This window comes from Chelonia mydas, chromosome 5 (assembly GCF_015237465.2).
Source record: "Chelonia mydas isolate rCheMyd1 chromosome 5, rCheMyd1.pri.v2, whole genome shotgun sequence".
Taxonomy (NCBI): Eukaryota; Metazoa; Chordata; order Testudines; family Cheloniidae; genus Chelonia; species Chelonia mydas.
In genome coordinates, this window is record NC_051245.2 from 17,805,012 (window position 1) to 17,826,563 (window position 21,552).

The 21,552-nt window shown below is 40.1% G+C and overlaps 1 protein-coding gene across 2 annotated transcripts in view; it reads left to right on the forward strand.

Annotated features, from left to right (window-relative positions):
* The window catches only part of DCC (DCC netrin 1 receptor), a 928,337-nt gene that overhangs the window by 795,828 nt on the left and 110,957 nt on the right, over window positions 1–21,552 (forward strand). The window contains exons 16-18 of one of the 2 annotated variants that reach the window (XM_037902678.2): window positions 6,707–6,802; window positions 10,580–10,818; window positions 18,301–18,439. In XM_037902678.2, coding sequence (XP_037758606.1) covers window positions 6,707–6,802; window positions 10,580–10,818; window positions 18,301–18,439 — 474 coding nt within the window. The remainder of the gene's footprint in view (window positions 1–6,706; window positions 6,803–10,579; window positions 10,819–18,300; window positions 18,440–21,552) is intronic. The other variant, XM_043547198.1, reaches the window with a different exon arrangement.

Consider the following 21,552-nt stretch of genomic DNA (forward strand, 5'->3'; position numbering starts at 1 on the left):
TTTTCTGGCTTTCCTCTGGTCTCTCTCCAATTTGTCCGCATTTTTTCTAAAGTGTGATGCACAGACCTGGACAGAGTACCCCAACTGAGGCCTCACCAGTGCAGAATAGAATGGGACAGTTACCTCCCGTATCCTACATACGACACTCTTGATAATACATGCAAGAATTATATTACCCTTTTTCACAACTATATCACACGGTTGACTCATTTTTCAATTTGTGATCCACCATAATCCCCAGATCCTTTTCAGCTGTCCCGCTGTCTCACCAGTTATTCCCCACTTTCTATTTGTGCATTTGATATTTCCCTCCAAAGCATAGTACTTTCATTTGTCTTTCTTGAATTACATTTCATTGATATCAGACCAATTCTCCAGTTTGTCAAGTTCAATATGTTTGTGTTGGTGGTGGTGCACACCCATGCTGCCTCACAGGAAACTTCAAGAAGAAAGCAGAATCCCTTCCTGGGCTTTCCAGCCCTCAAGAGAATCACATCTACTACTATATTCCTACAGGTAGTGCAGTGAATTCCCTTGGCATGCTTGACCAGCTCTGCAGCCTTCACCATATCAGTCTCAAAGAGCAGATGTATTCTGCATAGAGTAACTTGCTATATCTTAGCACTTTTCTCCGGGGCCAGATCTGAGTGCCTCCCATTATGAAGAAATTCCTCCTTATTTTACAGAGAGCATTCTTCAGATACACACTGAGTTGTCTCAAAGAGCAAAATCTTGAAGTAGGCAGTGACTCAGACTCCTTTGCTCAAATTACAATGGTGCAGCTTACTGAGTTGCTGCATGTGCTGGGAAACCTTTGTTCTAAACCTGGGCTCTCAACATCTCAGACGTCCATGGCTCTTGTCAATCTGGTTTTCAACCTGCATTTGGCACTTGTTGTATTGCTTAATGATCTCTTTTTGGCAATATGTAATGCTGATGTTAGTAGATTTGTCAACATATGTTGATACTATTGGTCATTGCATGTGGTTGTTTCACAGACCTAAATGGGAGCAGATTGGACTGCTTTTTGGTGGCTTTTTCATTTCTCTCTGAAATAATTTTAGGTGCTTCATTTTCTGCCCTGAGGAATCACTCATGTAGGATTCCACGTTATCACTCCCATCTTGTTCAGGTTATACATGGGGTTGTTAGTAGGGCTGAGGCCTGGGTTGAAGTGTTTCAGTGTGCTGACAACACTCCACTCTCTCTCCATGTCATGGGACTCAAGGGGTGCAGATAAGGTTCAATCCAGAGAAAAAGAAGTGATGTTGGCAGGCTGAGATAGGGAACTGGAAGATATAGAAAACAGAATGGGCCAGATTCTCAGGTTATGTACCCTTTGTGCCACTCAAATGATTCAAAGGAGCCATAATTCTGCTGTGACTGTCCAGTATAGCTTTCCTCTGCTGGAGGGGAACTCCCTCCTGTGCAGCTGGGCCTTCCACCTCCACCCCAGGTATAGATGAGGTGGAAGATGGGAAGGGAGTTGTAAGTGGCTGTGATGAAGCAGAGGTCTCTACAGCAACGCTTCACAAGCGAGAGGGCCTAAGGGCATTATATCAATGGCACAGCTTCAAAATTCCCTCAAGCAGCTCCTCAGTATCATCCAGGCCAGTCCCCCTCAACTCATCACATTTTCAGTTCGGATGCTTTGTTAGAATCCTTTTTCTTGTTAAACAGTCATACAGCAGCCATGACCAAGATGGCTGGAGTTTACCCGCCCTTTCTGCAGACCTCACTACGATCCTCCAGGCCTTTGTCTTCCCAAGAGTAGAACACTGTAAGAAGTCCTACACAGGGCTACATCTTAAACCAACTCGGTACAAGAAGCTAGAGCAGGAGGTGGCAGCCTACTTGTTAAGCAGGCTATCTTGTCAGGAGCACATTACACCAATACTCTGAGATCTGCATTGCTTCTCAGGCAGAGTTCAAGTTTGTGGGTTTGATGTGTAAAGTCCATAATGACTTGTGACTTGCCTATCTGATAGACCCCCATTTAGGGTGACCAGATAGCAAGTGTGAAAAATTGGGACGGGGGTAGAGGGTAATAGGAGCCCATATTAAAAAAAGCCCGAAATGTTGGGACTGTCCCTATAAAATTGGGACATCTGGTCACCCTACCGCCATTCTCCCTGTGCCTTATTGCGACAGTTGAGATTGGTGCCGTTACTGGAGTTAGAACTCCCTTGGTATATGAGAGAAGGGATGTTGGCAGGGAATTCATTTTGGGGGCTCTTGGCTTTGTAATTCACCTATATTATTATTTATTCATTGTATTACATTAATATCTTCTAGTCCCAAAGAGATTATGACCCTGTTTCTGACAAGACACAACAAAAGAGAGACATATAGTTGGAAGGTTTCAGAGTAGCAGCCATGTTAGTCTGTATTCGCAAAAAGAAAAGGAGGACTTGTGGCACCTTAGAGACTAACCAATTTATTTGAGCATAAGCTTTCATGAGCTACAGCTCACTTCATCGGATGCATTCAGCAGAAAATACAGTGAGGAGATTTATATACGTAGAGAACATGAAACAATGGGTGTTACCATACACACTGTAATGAGAAAAAAGAAAAGGAGTACTTGTGGCACCTTAGAGACTAACCAATTTATTTGAGCATAAGCTTTCGTGAGCTACAGCTCACTTCATCGGATGCATACTGTGGAAACTGCAGAAGACATTATATACACAGAGATCATGAAACAATACCTCCTCCCACCCCACTCTCCTGCTGATAATAGCTTATCTAAAGTGATCACTCTCCTTACAATGTGTATGATAATCAAGTTGGGCCATTTCCAGCACAAATCCAGGTTTTCTCACCCTCCGCCCCCCCCCCCCCCCCACAAACTGGAAATGGCCCAACTTGATTATCATACACATTGTAAAGAGAGTGATCACTTTGGATGGGCTATTACCAGCAGGAGAGTGAGTTTCCGCAGTTGGAAGGTAATAGTAAAATGTGCATCTCAGGTAACAGTAAAATGGACACATTTTTCAGGGTAAGTAGAGACTCCATCTTTAGTCTGAAATATCCCAAAGGTATTGAGTTTCAGGGCACTCTTCAAAGCACATGTATTGGGTAAGCATTTGGGAAAAGCTGAAATGTTAGGTGGGAGGGGGAATTTGGGAGTAGATTTGAATTGAAAGATTAGGGTTTTGTGGAAACTGAGGTGGGGGGAAAATTTGTCTTCTTGTATGATGGTTGCTGTTTTGACACTGGTGTTTTTAACTGGTTTGGATTGTATTTTTTAATTGTCAAGGGTGCCGAGTGTCATTTTAAATATTTATATTTTAAAACCAAATTGAATACAGAAATAAAAAACTCAACTCCAGAGTGGCCCCATAAGTAATATTAATATACAGTGGGTGCAATTTAAAAGGCAACATTTAGCCATGCAACAGTATTTGACTTTACTGCAGTGTTTTTTAGATTCAGAATAGGATGTAGCTCTGATATTGAGCTCAAATACCACAGCATTAGGGTTTAATAATAAGAGTTTCTGCTGTAAGCTGCTTGAAAGTGACAGAGGAATAAAGAAGCCCTGGTGTGTTGGTGAACCACAGGATGACTATGAGCCACCATTGTAATGTGGCTGTACAAAAAAAAAAATCAAATGTGGTCCCAGGATGTTTGCCATGTTTTGTAGCTGTGTTGGTCCCAGGGTATTAGAGAAACAAGGTGAGTGAGGTAATATATTTTATTGGACCAACTTCTGTGGGTGAGAGAGACGAGCTTTTGAGCTACACAGAGCTTTTAAGCTACCTTCTTCAGGTCAGACCTTGTACAATGTATTAATTTTCATTGCAGGTCAGAACTAAAGAGCTCTGAGTAGCTTAAAAGCTTGTCTCTTTCACCCACAGAAGTTGGTCCAATAAAAGAAATTACCTCACCCACCTTGTCATCCTAGAATTTATCAGGCAAGTTATTTCCAGTAGAGATAAATTAATACATCACACAAGGCACTGGTAAGACTTCATTTGGAAGACATTTCTGGTAACCCTATGAGCAAGAAAGGTAAATTCAAACTGGAATAGTTGCAGAGAAGAGTTATTAGGATGAACAGGAGAATGCAGATCCTATTTGATGAGAGGAGATTAAACAAGGTTGCTTGTTTAGCATAGCAAAATGAAGGCTAAGAAGGGATATGATTGATCTCTATGAATGCATCTGGGCGTAAACTCAAAAGAGAGGATGAAGACCTATTTAAAGTATGGTAAATGTTATTTTTTATTTTTTTAAATGAGACCTAGTCTATTACTTATTGTCCTAATTAGCAACAGACTTCACTGAAACCTCTGAACTTTTCTTGTTTGTTACTCAAAGCCATAATTCTTTTCCTCACAGCCAAATTTCAAACCAAGTTCTCTTGAAAAATGATCCATGTTTGCTAATGAGACCCTCACCCAAATTAGTAAAAATGTGAAAGTAGGAAAGTATCATCTGTGTGTGTGTGAGAGAGAGTGAGAGAGAGAGAGAGAGAGAGAGAGAATAAGGGATGGTGGATAATAATTTAGAGCTCGATAGACAGTTGTAAGGAAGAATGTGTTTAATGAATATAGCTTCTGTTTGTGGATTTTCTGTGAACAGATCACATTTTTCTGCAAAGAATTTGTTTGAAATTGTTTGCCAAATAATTCCTAGGAATAATTTTTGGTCAGTAGATTATTTGTGAGCAATTAATTTCAAGTATTCAATATTGGAAGTTCAAGATGTGTTTTGATTCGACATGTAGATCACATGATATGTTTCTTTTCAGAGAATAACTTGTAGACTCATACTGTAAAATTTGCAAAATACTAGGCAATTTTTTTAAATTATAATAACTACTATATTTTCATATGGAACCTAAAGATAAAAAAAAGTCAGGTACCCACAAAGATTAAAATCTAAGATAGTAAGCTAGTGTATCGCGGAAATCACATGCATATCTATATTACGTCTCCATGAATACTAAATAATTTCATCATGACGAATGATATTACACTGAATACCAATTGAAGTAATCACTGTGGAACACTTAGTGTAGAGTGTTATTAATGGAGAATGCTCCAGTCATTCATTAGCCACTTTTAAAAATTTAGCTCTTTTTGGAAATGAACAGAGCATCTACCTGAATATTAAACAAATACGCCAGTTTCTGCTCAACATAATATTAATTACAAAATTCGGGGGTACTAGCAACACTATACAATACATTGTTAACTATTATTATTTCATTCAGTATAACAACATCTATCATTCCTAACTCATTTAATATTAATGTGGATAAAGTATGTAATTCCACAGCAATTCCTTTGTAATGTTACATTAATTCATGTCTCCTCACTTAAAATCATTTGTTTCTGTGAAATAAAGAATCTCAAGAAAGTGGTTCCCTATGTTTGGCCCATATGTGAGCATGCAGCATTCTTGGTTAAAATTTACATCAATACAATAACTACCAACTTCCCTACTGAAGAAAATGTGGCCCTGAAGGTATCACTTGAGAACATGCAGCAGAATGGATTGTTTTATTTTCTTCTGAAAACAGTAGCAAAAAGCATTAAAAAACTGACCTATTCTGTTTCTTTCTTTTCTTTGGGGGAATATATTTAGAATATTCCTATTGCAATCTATGACACAGAAAAGTATCAAAGAATATTCATGTTGCCAAAAGTTAATTCTTGTATGTCAGTATTTCTGTCCTTCACATCCCACACATTTACAGCATAGCTGGATAGCTTTGGATGTATATCCCTGGATGATTAGTGGTCTTCATTAGTACAACAGTTAGTAAATTATAAATCTCTAACTGCACACCAGAGTGATATACAATGTCTGAGCTTCAAGTCAGGATGCCAGCATTATTCAGATAGCTCAAGGCTTGATAAATTCTCAATATTAGTAAGATCGACAGTAGTAAAATAGCTATTACCAATAAATTTTCTGTCACAAAGTTAGTGAGTGAGATATACTCCTCAGCAGCAATATAGGAATTATAATGGTATGTGAGTTGTTCTAATTTTGGTTCAGAACAGAATCTCCAGCAAAATGGTGGTGGGGGGGGGAACATTTTAAATGCACTGACACGCATTTCAAAAAACAAGTCAGATATATAGTTAGCGATCTTAAAATCTTGGCCTCAAATTCTTCCCCAAATACACTGCCTGAGTACCTGGGTGGTGAGCTGGGGACCTCATCAGGGGTTGGGAAAAAGGAATGTTTCCTATTATTGAAATGGAATGGCAACCACAGCATCTGTACTGACAACTTTCCTTCCATATAGGGGCCAGCGGATCCAATTCCTGATGTATCGCTAAATCCATACTGCATAGTGACACAAAGCAAAACTCCATGCAACATGCAGGGGGAGTGTGAACTCCTGAATGAACCTCCATGCAGAGTTGTGCATCAGTAGTTACTTCTTGTGGAAGAAAAGGCTGATCTCGCAGTCCTTACTCAGGCAAAACTTTCATTGAATTAAATGGGAACTTTGATTAAAGACTGAGAAAGGACTATAAGGTTGGTCCTAAATTGAAGCCTGAATGGAATGAAAGCAAAAACATGACAGCTTTCTAAGCAGCTCTGTAACTGTTGGTTTAGTTTGAACAGGCGTTCACTTGACATATTTTATTTATTTTTCATGAAAATGCTAATCCAGTCTGATTCAGAGCATTGATTTTAACAATGTGTGTTATGCCTTGTTTGTTTTTGCCTGCAGAGCCAAGTTCCCATTATGTAATTTCTTTAAAAGCCTTTAACAACGTGGGTGAAGGAGTCCCTCTCTATGAAAGTGCCACCACTAGATCATTGACAGGTGAGTTGGCAATGTTGATTTTTATTTTGTTCCATATCAGTTATCATTAGCCTTACCTACATATTAGGCAAATTATTTTGGGAAGCCAATAAAGAAAGAGCTCTTCAACATCCAACTTTCTGCTAAAATAAATTATTATTATTTTTCCACCCCATTTTAAATGGTTGAACTACATGGATGTAAGATAATGAATTAATTACACTTTCCTGAAATATATTTTACAGCAGTAAATTTTCATTAGCTGATATAAAATAATGTAATGCTTGCACATCCGTTAGTAGTTTGATTGAGTTGGCTTGGGAGCAGCATGAATCCCAGAGCAATTTGAATATCTGAAGATCAGGTTAAAATTGTAGCTGCTGTTACAAATCAAGCACAGAATTTAATTATTTTCTGTATCTCTTATAATTTTTGCTAAGTTTAAATTAATTAATTAAAGCCAAGAACAGTCACAGACATAGATAGGGTCAGGTAGCCAGGTCTCAGATAAGATGAAGGAAAGTATTGCAAATAATTAATGATGATATAAACTCACACAAAACAGAATACCCAGTATTAATCAGGCTACTCACTTACCATGCAACATTTTTCTTCATAGATGTATTCTTCGTACAAAAAAACAGGGTGCCAATAAGTTTAGGGTTCCTTTGGTGGCCTTTGTACGTGTATGGGTTTTGGGGATGAGTGGGTGAGACTGAAGAGAGCTAACAAAAAAAAAAAAAAAAAAAAAAAACGATTTTCCTGTGGAGTGACACCATCATTTGGTAGTTTTTCCTTGTGTTTCACCCACCACGTTAAGAACTTCCTCGGAGGAAGGAAGCTTATGTCACTGAGAGCAAAAGGACCATTGACAGACAGACTGACTAGGGTGAACCATTAAGGATAATTAAATCAAATGGCAGCACTGTGGCTCCAAATGGAAAACCATCCGTTGTCCGTATGTTTTTGTGAAGTATTCCCCTAAGAAATCTTGGAAAGTCCCAAAGGTGGGGAAAAACATTCAATGTAAAAGCAAAGACAACTGTGAGAAACCGTATCCAGATGTAATATCTAACAGTGAGCATGTGACTTCAACATTGTTAATATCACTTCTGGTGTGGTATCTGAAATGGTCAGTTCTTCCTGCTAGGCATGCGAGATTAAGTATGTGTCTTTTGAAATCTTTATTTGATTAACTTGGTTCAAAATCCATGTGTTGTTTTGTTTGACCTTTTGTTCCATGTTGATGCTAGATCAAGAATTATCTATGTGTAGCCTGTGGGGAATTTTTTTTATGTATGTATGTATGTGACCTCTCATAAATGAAATGTTATCCAGATGTGAAAAAGGTATGTCAAGCTTGGATTCTACTTTGGTGAATTGACCCAAGGATTCTCTACAAGTATGCCATTTTGCAGCTTCTCTTTTACTTCTAAGAGCAGCTCTAACAAGGAGCTTCCTATCTAATCTCTTACCCCTCTGGATGCAGCTTCTGAAGCGAGTCAGTGCCATTGGGTCATTCATGGAAGAACATTTCAAAAACTACGTTCAGCAAAGTGAGAAGCATTTTAGTTGAACTCCCTGAGTGGTTGTTGAACTGAGTTGCCCTGAATGAAAAAGAAGATTTAACTACTGTATTTATTTCAGTGCATAAGAATTGTGTATATATAGACAGATATAGAAATTTGTGTGTGTGTGTGTGGGTGTGTGTAATATATAATCTCAAATGATGTGATAAGCAAAATAAGATTTAAATGAAGCAGAAACCTTTTTATCCAGGGTATGCAATTTCCAAATGACAGATGTCCGAACATGAACAGCAGCAAATAACTCTGTTTTGAAAAGTGGAGGAAGTGTTTAGGGACCTATTTTCAGACACCAAAGGATTATAGAAATTCCACCATTTCTCAGCTCAGTGATGGCAGGTGTCAAGAACTGAATCATCTTGATTGAATCTAATCATTTATTTTGCTAGACCTAGTCTTTCTTCATGATCCTCTGTTCAACAGACCTTCAGAATTCAGTATGTCACTATGGGGAAAGAAAAAAGATGCAGTGTTTTATTTGCCAAAATACTGAATGCATATTACCTTACAGCATTAACTATGTAAGCAAAAAAGAAACAAAAATGAAAAGTGTTCATTATGTCACGGTTTATAGACAAATCTCCTTGAAAATTTCAGTTTAGAACTGGGAATTGAAATCTTAAGAGTAGCAATATTCTTTGTGAATAGGCAAAGAAGTTTCAACCCATCCTGCTATGCAGAATGTCCGAATGAATTTTGGAACCGTAGGTGAACTACCAGATTGCTCTATTTTCCCAAGCATCTATTTTCAAGCTTCTAAAGAAGCTGATGACGAATGAAGCAGCAACAACAGCAGAAATAAAAGACTTATCTACTTGCTCATCAAAAATTTTAAACATGCTTTTCTCCTGTATATTTTATTCCAAAGTCTGTGGCCTCCTGAAGTTGTAAATAATTAATTACAAAAAAAAAAAGTGATCAAAGACTGTCAGCAGTTTGACATACATATAAAGCTGACAAACTGAAGTAATTATCAATCGGGAAATGTCAGATTAATTTGTGCTTTGATTAATTACGCAGTCTGTTATTTTGGAAAAAAATATGGTGGTGTGCGCTGTGTCATAACTACTGCTGCCTGAAATTTTTGGTTGGTAAAATCATAATCTTGCATTTAAATTGCAAATATATATTTTTAAAAGGTAACATTTTAACATAATGACTCTGCTCTGACCAACATTTTCTGCATTAAGAGGTAGTAGTTTAACCACTTAAAACTCAGAGGTTAAAAAAAAGACATGCAATCCAATTCTCCTATCACATTGTTGTAAATCAGGGTTAATTTTGTTGAAGTCAATTCAATTACAATGAAGTGAGAGGAGAATCAGGCCCATGATGTTTTAGATAGCATTTGGCTAACTGCCAAGTATGGCTTTCCAATATGGAATTGCATTTTTGGAAATGGAAGCAAACTTTTCTGTATAATAAAACCTACCACAGATTGCCTCTGTATGTTGTACTAAGTTCACCTACCTCTGCATATCATTATGTTCAGTCTATTGATCTGTCTGAAGGCAGCATGATCACCAAATGCATAAAAGAAGTGTGCTTATGTCTCAAGGAGGAAACATGCTCAGAGATGAAAACAACAATCCACATATCCATACCTGGATGCACACATTTATCATGCTGGCATTCTTAAATCAACAAATGGGGACCTCCATCTTAGCATTAAAATTATGTTCTCTTTTGCCTGACAAATGTTTAAGCAGATGTAGAAGTGCTCCTTTGAATAGCATTAAAAGAACAAAAGAAGCTGCAGAGAGAGAGAGAGAAAAGCATAGGTAACTCCTACACACATCAGAGTGTCTTTTAGAATGACACTATTTTGTACGTGTTTTTAATAATGTATCATTTATGTATTTCTTTTTTCTGCAAAGTAAATCATTTTAAGGAGAAACAATGCATTTCAACTTCATTTTGGAGCCAAGAAAAGAAAGCACACCTGGAAGTATTTGAACAAGCCATGCAAAATAACATTAATTGCTAGTTAGCTTTATTTACTGTAATGTAAGTGAAATATTGTGTGTGTGTATATATATATATACACCGGTATTATCTTTTTCAATTAATGCCTCTCTTTCTGTTCTTCTCCTGTTCCCCTCTCATCATTTAACCCATTGTGATGTGTATCCACTGGTGATTGTTTTGTTTTGTTTTTATTTTAACTGCTATTCATTTTTTTTGAATGCTCATTTGGTGGTTTTTGACCCAGATCCCATTGATCCATTAGAAGTTGATTTTTATCCTTTGCTTGATGATTTCCCTACCTCAGTCCCAGATATCTCCACCCCCATGCTCCCACCAGTAGGTGTCCAGGCTGTTGCACTTACCCATGATGCAGTGAGAGTCAGCTGGGCAGACAACTCTGTCCCAAAGAATCAAAAGACTACTGAGGTTCGCTTTTACACTGTCCGTTGGAGAACCAGCTATTCTACAAGTGCTAAATACAAGGTGAAGTTATAAAGGGATATGAATTGAAGACCTGCGATTTCTTGTGTTCGTATTTTATTTGACAATAACCTGAATCTACCTATTCTGTACTTCACTCAGGAAAAACTCGCAGTATAGTCAATGGGAGATTTGTCCTGAATAGCAAGCATGTAATAGGGCCACAAATATATATAGTTGAGGTTTTTTAAGAGTATTTATTGGCCTGAAAATGCCACACTAAAAATCTAATTGTTGAAAGTTCTCATGTTTAATTTTACATATCATATGTAAGTTAGAAAGTCATTGATTGGACAGCATAATGCCCAAGAATGAAACTGGGATGCCAATTTCAAATCAACCACACTGTTGGAAATCCCTGTTTTATTATATTAGCAACAAACACTCAAAAAGCACCAAGTGAACAGGAAACTTCTCAATTTGGAAATAGCCTGTAATAGGATGAATATCCTACTGCTTGTAAATGAAAGATGTTTTCAAACACTAATGCCAACAAAATATTAAAATGTATGTGGGATAGGAGAGAAAATAATAATAATTAATAATCTGAAAAAATAAACTCTATCAATTTACATACTATAGTCAATTCATATCCTGCATCTTATAATGTCCAAATCACTCCTGGTGAACATGCTTCACCATTCCTGTCATGTGATGTCATAATTACTGGTTAACTTTTCTTGCCATATGGTGCTATCTTCTTGAGCAACATGCAATTGTTCCCAAAAGTTGCACATATACACTGCAAATATGTTCACCGATAAGTGACTGGTCACCACCCCAAACGTAATTCTCTAGTACAGATTGTTCCTATTATGATCACAGGGCCACTAGTGAGTAAATGAATTTGTGATTAGAAATGTGGATTTAGGGATGGATTTTTAAAAATATTTATTGAATTAGGGACCTAGGTGCATTTGAAAATCCCACTAGAGAATTATCTTCATCTTTTGGCACCTAAATACCTTTTAGAATCTGGTTCTTGTTCTTAGACTCTGAGCTATATCACTGTGTCAGTGGATTTTGAAAGGAGACTAAATAATGGTGGAAACTTTTTTTCTCACTCCCCCTGCTGGACATGATTTTTCTAGTAAAGACCATAACACATCTGCCAGAATTTCATTCAGTGGTCCTAATTTTTCTGTTGCTTACACTAGTTTTGCACTGTTGTAACCACTGCTTTTGATTTACAATAGTGTAAGTGAGAGGAGAATCAGGCCAGTTGTCTTTTAACTGTAGATGCTGATGATCTTAAATGTCTTAAGAGATACTAGTTAAACGTGCTTAACTATATAACAGTACATCTTGAACATCTTTTCAAGTGTATCACAGAATGAGTGGTGTCACAATTACTATCATAGCTATCTCAACCTCAGATAGCACTGTTCTGGGCCACAGTGCTAAACCGTAAGATCACCAAATTCTTATATGCTCATGTAGCATACACATGGGGCTTGTTGGCAGTGTAGTAAGCTCCAGTGTAGAAAAGTTAAGGTTTCTGAAATAGTGTAGTTTTGTATTTTGATGTAATTGTACCCATTGAGAGATTTATTCCCATTCCCAGTAAAATGTGGAATACAGTAGAACGAGACAGTTTTATTAATTTAGTTCCTATAGTAAGAGCAAGGCTCCAAAGAGCACAGCATTATTTATTGTGACCTTTAGACAATTATGAAATTGTCCACATTGTCACTGTGTGTTCATCATGTGCAGGCCCAGTGGAAAATTGCAGGTGCCAAACAAAAAATATAAAGCTAGCTTTGTTAGTGTCATCTCATAGTAACCACACTTATGTAAAATGAGTTTAACAGGTTAACTGTGTTTGCCTGTGACACCCCACCCTGTCATCACCCTGTTTCTTGCTGGGAAACTGTTAAAATGGATAAGTGGAACTCATTGAAGAAACTAACTTTTTACAGCACATAGATATAGGAAGGAACCCTAGGAATGGTCAAGACTGGAAACAAAAGCTTAGGTAACTATAAAGTAACTATACGGACAACCAAGCCTGATGGAAAAACTTAAGGTGGGGTGATCATATAGGGTTATTTTTAATGAACAGGACAACAAAAGAGATGGCTCATGTTGATTCCACCTGAAGGAGAATTATGGAAATTAGAGTTGATCCAGAACTCAAGACAGTCTCCAAATCTGCTTTTTTTCCATTGTTCTGTTGAATTGGGGGATGAAGAGTCAAACCCTTCTGGGCTTTTTGTTTGTTGGTTGGTTTGGTTTATTTTTTAGTTTAGCCAATCTGTAGCTGAAATGTCATGAACTAGTTGTCGCAGTTTCCAGGTAACTGCATCTGTATCCCCTCCTCCATGGTCCACTTTAGAGTGACCAGTCAGGCCTAAGGTCTCCAGCGTTCACCAAGGACCCTTGTCCCATTCCCTTCTGCCTGGAGATCTTAAGGCTGCACAGCTCCCTGCCTTACACTTGGATACCCCAGAAAGGCACTCTGCCTAAAGTTTGCCCCTGTGTGTTGCGTTTTCTCTGAGGGCTATGAACAGTGTATTGCCAACAGTTACAAGTTACTCTCTAGGCAAGCACATTTATTCTTACAGTAAAAGCATTAAGAAAACATACAAAAAACAATAAGTTCCAATCCGCATGCAAAAAGCTTACCAGAAGTCACCCATCAATCTTCTGAGGCCCTAGCAGGGCCAAAGTCTTTCCCATCCGCAAGGGTTGGGGCCCTAAGACAGAAAGTCTTGTCCATTAGCTGGATCAGAATGAAGGCCCTGAGTCAATTTAAACATGGCTTTTTTAATGCCAAAAGCCATGTATTTGTCTCATAGTCTCTGGAAAATCTATATTGAACCTCTCCAGAAAGTGGTATCTCTCTGGAGGAGTTTACATTTTGAGTGTTTCACCTTAATAATTGCCCCTCCTTCCAACCCCTTGCTATTTTAGTTCTTGAAGCAGCTCGGGTAACACTTCCCTGTGGAGAAGGACACGGTCATACATACAATCCCTTTGCCCATTGTGGCAGAGCTCCAAAGTTGTCCCCGTGGGTCCCGCGGTTCCAGGCAGTTTATGCTAGCTTCAGAGGCTCACTACATAGCCCTTCTCTCTCTAGGGCCAGGGGTACAGTCTACTGAGCTTTTTTCAACATAAGCCAGCAATGGAGGTTGGTGAGAGAATTCCCATAGTCTCTGTTGCTCCTACAGCCTCATGCTAAAACAGTTTAGCCTCCTGTCTTGACAGGGGCCTGTTTTTCCCTCCCAGGAGGTGTTTCTGCAGTGGTGGGTTGGGGGGAACCCGGGCCCGCCCTCTACTCCGGGTTCCGACCTAGGGACCCTAATGGTAGCAGCTGTTGGCAGCCAACCTTTTACTGCCAGAGTTGCAACATTTCCCTAGGCCACTTCCCCACAGCTCTCCTGCTTCTCCCTTACCTCAGAGCTCCCTTATCAATGACTTGAGGGTGTCTTCATTAACCAGCCCTTCAGCCACATTTCCTCTCCTCTGCCTGACTGGAGTGATCCCTTTTATATTATCAGAGGGGCCTTAATTAGAGTCAGGTGGTCACATTAGCTTAATGGCCTCACCTAACTCTTTGCAGGTTAATTGGAGTCAGGTGCTCTCATTAGCCTGGAGCAGCCCCTGCTCTGGTCAGTCGGGGAACAGAACACTGTTAATCCAGTGGCCAGTATATCTGCCTTCTGCTGCTCTTCTGTACCACCCTGACACAAAGTGGCGGGACCTCTAGAGGGTGAGGAGCCCCGGTGGGCCAGCCTCTATTCCACCTTAGTTCCGAGGCCCGTCGGGGACATCAGTTGGCGGCTCCTTCACAGAGCTGTGAGCACGGGCGTGTTTTTGACACGGTTTACTTCCATCCCGGATACTTGCCCTTTTTGTAATGTGAGGGAAACCCTGGCGCACGTCTACCTGGAGTGCGCCAGGTTGCAGCCCCTATTCCGGCTCCTCACGAATATTTTGTTAAGATTTTGGTTGCACTTTTCCCCTCACCTCCTTATTTACGCACTCCCTGTCCATGGCCCCACTAAGTCGTGGGACCTCCTAGTCAACCTCCTCCTGGCCCTGGCTAAAGTGGCCATCTATAAAACCAGGTGGGGAGGTTGGCCGATGGAATCTCCTGCGACTGTGGGGGCCTATTTCTGATCCTCTGTCCGTTCACGTCTCTGGGTAGAGTTCCTCTGGGCGGCGTCCACTGACTCCCTTGACGCCTTTGAGGAGCGGTGGGTGCTGTCTGGGGTTCTCTGCTCGGTGTCCCCGTCAGGTTCCCTTTGTTTGACCCTTTGACCGCACTCTTGTCCCTGTTGTTCATTAGTTGTCCCCCGTAATTATTTGGTTTCCCAGGTCCTGTGGATCCCCCCTTTAGGCTGGGGGGGGATCCTTTAGCAGTGGGAGGGCTTCGCCCGCCCACTTCCTGGATCCCAATAAGGCTACTCTTCTGTACCGCCCTGGCACAAAGTGGCAGGACCTCCTGCCACCTCTAGAGGGTGAGGAGCCCCGGTGGGCCAGCCTATATGCCACCTTATTCCTGAGGCCCGCCGGGGATATCAGTTGGCGGCTCCTTCACGGGGCCGTGAGCACGGACGTGTACTTGGCGCAGTTCACCCCAATCCTGGACACCTGCCCCTTTTGCGGCATGAGGGAAACCCTGGCGCACATCTACCTGGAGTGCGCCAGGTTGCAGCCCCTATTCCGGCTCCTCACGAATATTTTGTTAAGATTTTGGTTGCACTTTTCCCCTCACCTCCTTATTTACGCACTCCCTGTCCGTGGCCCCACTAAGTTGCGGGACCTCCTGGTCAGCCTCCTCCTGGCCCTGGCTAAAGTGGCCATCTATAAAACCAGGGTGAGGAGGTTGGCCGATGGAGTCTCCTGCGACTGTGCGGCCTATTTCCGATCCTCTGTCCGTTCATGTCTCCGGGCAGAGTTCCTCTGGGCGGCGTCCACTGACTCCCTTGACGCCTTTGAGAAGCAGTGGGCGCTGTCCGGGGTTCTCTGCTCAGTGTCCCCGTCAGGTTCCCTTTGTTTGACCCTTTGACCGCACTCTTGTCCCTGTTGTTCATTAGTTGTCCCCCATAATTAATTGGTTTTCCAGGTCCTGTGGACCCCCCCCCCCTTAGGCCGGATGGGGGAATCCTTTAGCAGTGGCCGGGCTTCGCCCGCCCACTTCCTGGATCCCAATAAGGCTACTCTTCTGTACCCAACTGGCCTGGGTCTATCACAGTATACAATGTTGATACAATGTTTCCCCCAAGGTTCTGCATACAGTTGCAGTATCTGTCACATCAGTCTGTTCCTTTGTTATTCCCACTTCAGACAGAAGCAGCAATCTCACAACTTTACTTTTAATAAAAAAAAGTCACAATGAATGTATGTTCACTCAAAGCCTATTGTGTCCAGAACATGTTCAACCCCATCCTGTTTTCCAAACACTTTGGGCAGGTCTACGCTACAGCCTAAGTCAATATAACTTACGTTTTACACAGGTGTGTGAAAAAGACTGTCCCTCCTCCGAGTGACATAAGTTTTGCCCTGTCCACACTGGTGCTATGTCAGCGGGAGATGCTCTCCTGCTGACATAGCTTCCGCTTCTTGCCAAGGTGGAGTAATTATGGCCACAGGAGTGCGCTCTCCCACCGGCATAACGTGTCTTCACCAGATGTGCCACAGGGGCACAGCTGTGCCAATGTAGTGCTATAGTGGAGACCTGCCCTTTGTTTTATTCCTGTCCCTTCATCCTGGGCATGTGAAATATCTGAGCAAGTTTGAAAAAAAAAGGAAAGTTTAATTTCTACAGTGCTCTTCTTCCTCTTCTTCTTTCCTATTTGGGCTCGGCAGCTTTTATAGCCTTTTTCCAGAACTCATGATAGTATGCCTGGCTGTCATGCAAATTGGTCTCCATAAAGTCAGCTTATATCTAGTCCACATAGCCGGTCTTTGGCCTCCCCCTTGGTCATCTCCCATCAAAGATCATTGCATGGGCCATCCTACCAATATAACTCTAATTTCTACAGTGCTGTCTATAAGATTTAGCTTCCTTCAGTCATGCTGTGTAGTACCTCATTCCACAAATAGTCCCACTTAAGTCAGTGGCGTACTTACGGTGAACAGTAATTCCCACCGCAGGGAAATCTGTCACATAGTTAATGGTCAAATTTTGCCACTTTTACTCCATGAGTTGACACGTTGATTTCACTACGATTACTCACAGAGTGGGGGACTACTCAATGGGTGAAATCCTAGTCTCAAAGAAGTCAACTGCAAATCTCTCATTATCTTGCATAAGGCTACGATTTGTCCCAGTGAGTACAAAGATGACGGAATTTGTCTCTGAATACAGAAGCTTCTTTGTTTAACTGCTGTGCAAAGCCTCAGTGTGAATGCTTGTGGAGTAGCAAAGCAAAGCAGTATTCTGCACTGCCTTCGAAGCTAATTGTAACATTTTACAAGATTTAACTTGCATCATTAGGGCTGATGATTAATGTCTACACAAGGGTGACATTACTGGTGAATACCAGAGAGCTGCAGAGTTCCAGACACATCCTATCGAACAGTGAAAAAGGATCCATTCTAATGATGAAAGTCAGATGTTTTGCATAACTGGGCATAAATTTCACTCACCCGCTCTAGTGGTTCAGGCATCATTTGGTAGATTTTAGGCCATCAGACATATCGTACAAGTTAAAGATTTACCGCTCAGATAAATGAGCTGAGATCACATGTTATACTGGATGTGGCATGCCCTCAACTCTCACTGCTGTCAGTGGGCACGGAAGATGCTCAACATCTCACTGGAAGTGCCTAACTCTTCAGAAATTGGGCCCAGTATGATGGGGCTCCATAATGCTCTGAAAATACAGACAGGGTTTCATTCAGTTTTCACCAGTTTTATCCTGCAATTTTCCTCTGGCTCTACTCATGTGATAAAAATGTGCTGTGTCTCTTAAGTCATTCCTTAGAACAGGCTGAGATCAGGTAAATCTACATTATAAAAATGTAATATGCACATCAATATTAGTTTATATACCTGTTCTTAACATGCTGTAGTGAACTGGATAAATAATGCATAATTAAACAAGCAAAAATACAACACTTAACAGTTCTAGTTTTTATAAGAAATTAAATACATATTCATTCAAGGAACGTAGAAAGACCAGAGTGCCTTAGTTAGAACCATTCTGGTGAGAAAATATGTATTTGTAAACTTCCATTAGAGGCTGCTAAACATTTTTTCTCCATACCTTAGTTAACTGTCTAAATTATAGAAAACAAGTTTAGTATCTTATTTATTTATTTTTCTTATTTAGTATCTTATTTATAGTACTAATAATAGTTCCACTAAAATACATGCTACAGTGCCAAGGCTATTTAGTGTTACTCTATTATGCTCTTCCATTTTCTCTGTTATATGGAGAAAGTGTGTGTGGAAGTTAGTTTTCTAGGATTGCGTTTTTCAAGTCTTACTTGCTTAAACATATATTTGTTTTCCTCTTTCCCCCCCTTTTGTAGTCAGCAGATACAACAGCTTTGAGCCATAGTGTAATAGGCCTTAAGCCAAACACTATGTATGAATTCTCTGTCATGGTAACAAAAGGTCGAAGGTCAAGCACGTGGAGCATGACTGCACATGCCACAACATATGAAGCAGGTATGTCTAGATATTTTGATAGCTTTAAAAAGTGATTTTGTTTCAAGATGCCCATATTAGTAAAATATATTTAGGAATTTTCAAAATCTGGAACTGACTAAGTATATTGAAATTGCTGAACTACTGCTGATATAGTTGGTAGCATTGTCAAATTTCATGCCAGCAAAACAAATCAACAGTGTACATTAAAAGCTAAATTTATTTTCTTCACTTTTTTCTATGGGTAACAAAACAGAAGACATTTAATATTTCCTCTAAAGTTTCTCAAAGCCAAACGTTGGAATTTAGTAAATGGCATGTTTCCAATAATATGGATCATAAATACGGTGAGCTTCAAAGATCTTTTTCACTAATGATGTGACCTAGTTGGTATTCAGTTTTCAAAGAAAACTGATATCAGATGAGAACAATGATGGAAATAGTCTTCTATGACTAAGATGACAGCTTTGTTAGTCTCTCTCATTTATTAATTCATAAAAGGCGACTTGTACTGGCTCTAGTGTGTGTGATCCTGTCCCAGCCCCCTAGTGCCTCTGGGAATGGATCATGTACTGATACCAGCTAATAGAGATTCTTTTTGGCTGAAGAGGAGAAGATGCTTTTGAAGCCACAGGCCCACAGTTCTATTAACTATATTGTATATGTGCAGTTCTGTGGGCTCTGGAGGTGTCTGTATGCAGACATTACATAGAATCATAGAATATCAGGGTTGGAAGGGACCTCAGGAGGTCATCTAGTCCAATCCCTTGCTCAAAGCAGTACCAATCCCCAACTAAATCATCAAGCCTGACCTTAAAAACCTCTAAGGAAGGAGATTCCACCACCTCCCTAGATAACCCATTCCAGTGCTTCACCACCCTCCTAGTGAAAAAGTTTTTCCTAAAATCCAACCTAAACTTCCCCTGCTGCAACTTGAGACCATTGCTCCTTGTTCTGTCATCTGCTACCACTGAGAACCGTCTAGATCCATCCTCTTTGGAACCCCCTTTCAGGTAGTTGAAAGCAGCTATCAAATCCCCCCTCATTCTTCGCTTCAGAAGACTAAATAATCCCAGTTCCCTCAGCCTCTCCTCTTAAATCATGTGCTCCAGCCCAGATGGATTAAAGATCCTGAATTGGAGTTACAGCAGCTGGTACAGCTACAAAATTAAACAAAAAATATGCAACAAAGTTGAGCAGTCTCTTCAAATTGCATGTTATTTACAGATACAAACTTTCTACCTGTAGAACTTCTTGTCTCATGTCAGAGGCTCCCTGCCTGGGTGGATGAGGCTCCTTAGATGACACCAAGGCTTAAATTCAGTCAGAACCCACCAGAGCCCCGTTGGAGCCCTGGGGTTTAGGGCTTCAGCTCCACGGGAAGCACTGGGGCTTGAGGTTTAAGCTCCAGCATGCGCTGTGGGGACTGAAGCCCCAGCACCCCCCTTCTCCCCTGAAGGACTAAAGCCTCAGGCCCTGGCGCCCCCTCCATGGGGCTATAGTCCCAAGTCCTGAGTGGGAATGAGAATTTAAGCCCTGGATGACACTCCCATTGTCTTCACACCTTTCTGTATTCAGGCCCCTACTAGTCACCATTATTCTTTCCCTATTATTAGAATTGTTATTATATCATTGAATAGATATTAGGCATTAAGGATTTTATGTAGCTGCTGGCCTCAGATGCTCAGTGAGGGCTCTCAGAAATACAACTATGATGGCTACTTAAGGCTCTGAGGAAAAGTATTGCTTGGGTAGCAGTCATGTAATGTTTATTGTAAGATAACACCTCCAGTAAGCTGAATGAGCATATATTAAAAGGGCAATAGAGTTAGGAGGTCTCTGGCTTGGACCTTTATTTCTGTCTGCAAGGAAAAGGAAGCTAAGGAGCTTGTCAGGTCCCAACCTCTCTATTTTCCTTCTACTCTGTTCTCCCTTAAAAAAATAGAGAATGATACCTTTTCTCTGGGTTTTGCTTTTTTAACTGTCATATTAATATTATAATGATATTAATGGAGAAGTGTATCCCAAAATATAGAATTCTATTGAGTGGATAAAAACAATGCTCTACAGCAGTGGTACTCACACTGAGGCTTGTGGCACACAAGTGGCTCTTTAATGTGTCTCCTGAGGCTTTCTTCAGCACATGATATTAAAACACTGTGTGATTTAATTATTAACCAATCTAAGTTATTAACCAGTCAGCTTTTACTATGCTATTAACCAATTAAGTTATCAATTTTTTTATCAAGTTATTCACTTATTTGCTGTGAGAATAATATGTATTAAATATATAAATGAAACAATGAATTCACACTGCTGTGGCTTTTTTGGGTAATGTTGATCACTAATTTGGCTCCTGAACCACTGAGGTCTGAGTATCACTGCTCTACAGAATGATTAGTATTTTCTATTAAATTCTATATGTGTTTAGAATAAATTATTCATCTTCCCTCCTTGAGGCTCTTCAGAAGAATTGCTTTTGAGTCAAGCCAATGAGCTGCCTTGCCTCAGTATAGGGAGATGCGCGGAATCTAAATAGGGAGAAGAGCAGGCAGGAAGTTTCTTAAATGCAGTTACTAAACTTGAGCTCTCCGGTTCACTGTTTTTGTTCATTTTGTGTTTTGCACTCCAAAGTAGGCCAGTCTTTCTTCTGAATAGGTAGGCCTTCTGCAGAGCTGGTAGATCTTCCACAAACTGAGTGGCTCAGAAGACTGCAGATATACTGTGCTGGATAGGATCCAAACTGTTTAGTTACTTTATTGTATTTCCCATGCTCAATAAAAAGTGTATCTATAGCTCTGAGTATGATATTTTCCTTTTTAACTGACTCTTGATTCTAATATATAAATTAATATATAAACTTAGATGACTACATAATATCTGTGATATTTTCTGTACATGACAAGAAGAAGCAAAAGTACAATGGTTACAATTAAAAATCAACATTTACCAACAGATGTCAAATGTGGAAATGTCTGCTGGTAAATATTGACTTTTTAATGGCAACTGCTGAACACATCAGTTATTTAACAGGGGGAAACTCAGTGGAAATATATGTATCTTTAGATTTTCCCATATGGTTGACATACAATTAATTAAGCTGGAGATGCAGCTGCATTAACTAAAGGGATCTT